The sequence below is a fragment of the Penaeus japonicus genome, unplaced genomic scaffold, assembly GCF_977035675.1.
Source record: "Penaeus japonicus unplaced genomic scaffold, GWHDUDI00000001_assembly GWHDUDI00000029, whole genome shotgun sequence".
NCBI classification, from domain to species: domain Eukaryota; kingdom Metazoa; phylum Arthropoda; class Malacostraca; order Decapoda; family Penaeidae; genus Penaeus; species Penaeus japonicus.
Genome location: NW_028234431.1, coordinates 27881647 through 27886137, shown reverse-complemented (window position 1 = coordinate 27886137; position 4491 = coordinate 27881647). Strand labels below are relative to the sequence as shown.

At 35.6% G+C, this 4491-nt stretch overlaps 1 protein-coding gene across 1 annotated transcript in view; it reads left to right on the top strand.

Moving 5' to 3' along the window:
* Bmcp (uncoupling protein Bmcp mitochondrial) overlaps window positions 1-4049 on the top strand; it is a 36933-nt gene extending 32884 nt beyond the window's left edge. The window contains exons 7-9 of the mRNA XM_086554122.1: window positions 2119-2179; window positions 2311-2418; window positions 2533-4049. Coding sequence (XP_086410248.1) covers window positions 2119-2179; window positions 2311-2418; window positions 2533-2652 — 289 coding nt within the window. The 3' untranslated portion in view covers window positions 2653-4049. The remainder of the gene's footprint in view (window positions 1-2118; window positions 2180-2310; window positions 2419-2532) is intronic.
* Window positions 4050-4491: the final 442 nt, after the last annotated feature.

Below are 4491 nucleotides of genomic sequence, written 5' to 3'. Positions count from 1 at the left end.
CTTTGTGAAATGGGGCAAGTTGCTAAATTACTTTATTGCCCATGAATGATTAACTCATTCACACTGCTAAATTAGAGGACAAGTTCCTAAGAGTAAAGTAAGTGGCTTGTGTTCCATTTTGGAGACTGGAATTCAAAGAAACATTACATACTGATTTCTCATAATAGATGAAGGGATGATTCTAGCATTGTATCATTGTTAATTGATTAGTAGCCAAGAAACTTTATTGGCAAAAAAGTGTTTGAAATATAGTCACGAATACCATTAAAGACACTGAAAAGTCCCTGATGATCATCTATCCATGATGAATGTTAATCAGTGCTAATATGTTTTTATTTGTTTTTCACTACCTCATTAACAAAATAACTTCACACTAATTGTAAAGCCTGATTTGTTAAAAATGTAATGATTAATGAAGTGTGAAGTTTACAGTCCATGCAGAGTGAAAGATTGAGTGAATGAAGCTTCTCTAGTTGAATAGTTTGGATAGGTAAAGTTAACGTGAGACCTCAATTCTCAGTGTGGGATAGGTAGACCAAAGTTGCGATAGTTTAAGCTGTAGTGGTTGTAGGAGAATTCTAGGCCTTGTTTGGGCAATTCTTTGAGTAAATCATGGTTAGTGTGTGTCTATTCATATGCTTTTCCTGGTGGTGCGTCTCAGGCGACCACCTTGGTTTCACGTGTGTCCATTCCAGATGTTTCGCAAACGCATGTCCGGGATGAATCTAGGGTCCTTCGGGCCCTGGCAACGGATCCCAAATCCCCGGTCCCAGACCACTTACCCGGCATGGGTCCCCAGTCCTGTGGGACTGTGGGGCCCTGAGCTGAGGAACCGCCATGATTCTCGGGAGTGACTTGTCCCATGTAACGTTGATAACCTGACCTGTATTGTACCAACCTCATCATTAGTGCCTCACCACCACATCCATTGCCTCCATAATCAACTACACTGTATATTGCTTCTCTTCTCTGGATTTCTTGACTCTAGTTAGCTGTGTCTTGCTCTTCCCCAAGTGTACTTCTTGATAATATTTGATCTTATAATCTTTTGAAGATGCTAAGAAATACATGCTAACTCTCTCTACATTGTTTAATGTGTTTATTTTTGCGTCATTTGTTCTTAGCTCGTATGACCCGTGATGGAAGTGTGTTTTGTTTATCCTTGATCATTATTATAAAGGAATCAACCCAGACTATCACATATTTCAAAATTATAGTTAGTTTAATACCTCTTTTAAACCCTTATGGCATTATTTCATAGATATATATAAGGAGCTGAATTTGTGTGTGTAGTTGCATCATTCATATGATTGATAAAGACTTTCATGATCTCTGCCTTGTCTTTTACTTGCGTGAGATGTAGATGGAATACTTTTTGTCTTTTTTTTCATACATCAACAAGCCGATTTATTTTTACTTCATCATTCTCTTCATCTGTCATACCATCATCATAATCATAATGAGAATTAAATTATAAATCTGATATGGAAACTAAGAAAGCAACCAAAAAAAAAAAAAAAAAAAAAAAGGGAAATGAACTGTTCAATTGGCTGTTTCTTGTTTGTCTTTGATACAAACATCTCACTGGCTGATTTCTTTTTATCTTTAAGTTTCTTATGCAAATGCTCTTTTCCTTTTTTATATTTTTTTTCCACTGGAAAGACTACAGTATGTCACCATAATCATTACTGATACTCCTGCATATGGAAAATATGTCATTTGAATAAGCAAGTAATCTTACTATGCAATGAATGGAAGGTATATACACATTCCTTGTATATATATATATATATATCTATAAACATGCATATATTATATGTATATATATATATATGCAGTATGAAAGAGCATGTTGTCACTGAAACTTTTATAAATTTTTTCAAGCCAACTTAAATGCATGCTATAGGCACAGTTTATTTATTTCCATTGTTAATCAGACAGTGAGAAGTCAATTAAAACTCATATATGGATATCTACAACTAAGGAAAGCACATGTGTGAAAAGGAAAATTGTGGAAGGCAAAGGAAATACCTCTAAAATATGCAAATACTTTCATGTATGAGGAATAAACAATGCGATTTACATGTGTGTAATTTGCTCCATTTTCTTCCATGACAGATCGAGCTTCATATCTAGCCTTGGGGGTGCAGTTGCATCGACACCTTTGGATGTTGTGAGGGTAGGTTGCTCCAGAAAATAGTGTCTGGTTTTGACAGTGCAGTTTGGATGTTAGTGATTCTTGTGCATAGATTAAAATTTCAGGTGTGTTTCCTTTTATTTCATTATATTTGATTTCTTTATGTATTGCAGACACGCCTGATGAACCAAAGAAAACTAAAAGCTCCAGCTGCAGTTAGTGGCAATGGTGCTGTTTGTACGTCTCGAGGGTATTCCAGCACTGCAGATTGTTTTATACAGGTAAGAAATTTTTTAAATATTTACTTTGAAGAAAAACAAAAGATCTGTATGTTACAACAAGACCTTTTAGATTTTACTTTACAGAACGATGAAATTGGTCATTTTCTCTTTCAGACTGTCAAGGCTGAGGGACCCTTGGCTCTGTATAAGGGCTTTATCCCTACATGGCTGAGACTTGGCCCATGGAACATCATCTTCTTTGTCACCTTCGAGCAACTCAAGAAATTCTATTAGGTTATGTAGAAACTCCATTGGACCTTTGTGAAGCTCAAGATACCTAATAAAGTTCCTGTTACCTTCCGAAGGTCTGCGTGGCATTAAGAAGATCTAATGGGAAACTTGGTAGCATTAAAGTGAAGTGCAGCTTATAATCTTGTTGTGATCTATGTCATAGATGGAGTTCATGTCTGAAAACCATTTCATGAACTAAAGAGCATTCCCAGAATTTCGTGCATTTTATGACCAGCATTTATGACCTACACTGTTGTCCTCTTGGTAAAAGCAGTGGACTAAAAAAAGGGTGAAAAAGTATTGAAATGACAAGGAAAGCTCTTGGTTCCCATACTTTTTTTTTTTCTATATATGAGACCTTAGCAGTGATTCTTCATAGCAAACATTGCAATTTCTTTTGACAATCTGTATGGAGAAACCTGTCTGTTGGATCTCATATTTCATAAATCAGATCCACATCACATCCATTTCTTTTGTTTTATAATCATGTATGTCAGCCTCATTAATATAAGGTGCTCTTGTCAATTTCGCCCCTGTGGAGCAGGGGGATAATGTATAATATCAAAAAGTCATGTTTGATATTAGTCATTCCAACTAGGAAGATCGTTCACCAGAATGAGATGTTGAAATGGTAATATATTTTATGGAGTCGTTTTTTTTTTGTTTTTTTTTTCATAATGGAAGATGTAGATATCTCATTTTAGATCTAAAGTTCATAAGGTCTGTTTAAATTATTTCCTGGTTAAATGTTGTTGTGAAATGACTGCGACAATTGAGAGCGACTGTATTTAGTGACCAAAGATTTGCGCTGGATAAATATGGAGCTGTACAGGACTGGATCATCCAAGTTTGACAGTGAGCATGTTAGTACTAGGCAAACAGTCTTTTCTCATGCCTAGGCCTATCACCAGTTTTTCAGCGAGATTGGCTCTTGTAAGATTTGCCGTTATGATTGTTGATGCTCTCTTCAAATTACAGTATTTAAGAAAGTATATTAAAGGAAATTATTGCTCACTTCCAAACTCAATCCTTGCTCTATGTACGTGATTACTCTTGACAAATGTGTTGTGTAATTGTGAATTTATCTATTTTTGTAGAATGTGAATGAGGTAAGATACTGACAAATGAAATGCAGAGAAGAGATCAAAAAGCGATGGTGTGTGATAACTCATTAATTTATTTTGGTCTGGGTCTGATGTTATTGATATTGTGAATTTCTGTTATGTATGTTGGAGAAACAGAACATTTGCCCTTTACCTTCTCTTTTGGAAGTATTTATATATTGTAATACTCAAAAGCAGTTGTAAATGATCTTTTTTATGAATTACTGTTTATAAGAGTATGTGATGAGTGTGAGGATGTTCAGTAACTTATTCTTCCAAATAAAAGTTATATCATTACCTTTTATTATTTGTTATAGCACCCTTCAAAGTGCAAAGTGCATTTAAAATATATCACTGAGGGTTAAAGCTTAACCCTTTCCCAATGGGGCACGCGCTAAGCGAAAACCCCTATGCCGGGCCATTGCAATATTGCATTGGAAACGTCACACTGGCATGACGCCCCGGCATCGGGAATTTAGCTGTGTCACACAGGTGTGACGCACCGTCGTCATAGGGTTAATTGGGAGCTGCAAACCCCAAACTCATAATTGAAATAATTTTGATTTTGAACAGTGAAGTTCCCTTCAACTGCTTCAATCTCAAATTAGATTGGTTCAGTGATGATAAATTACTGGTAATTTCAGACTTTCATTCTTCACTCCAAGCATGTGTGTTAAGAGAACTTATGTGAGATGCCAATTATTTACTTATTCTACATCCAATTTCTGATTAGAAATTT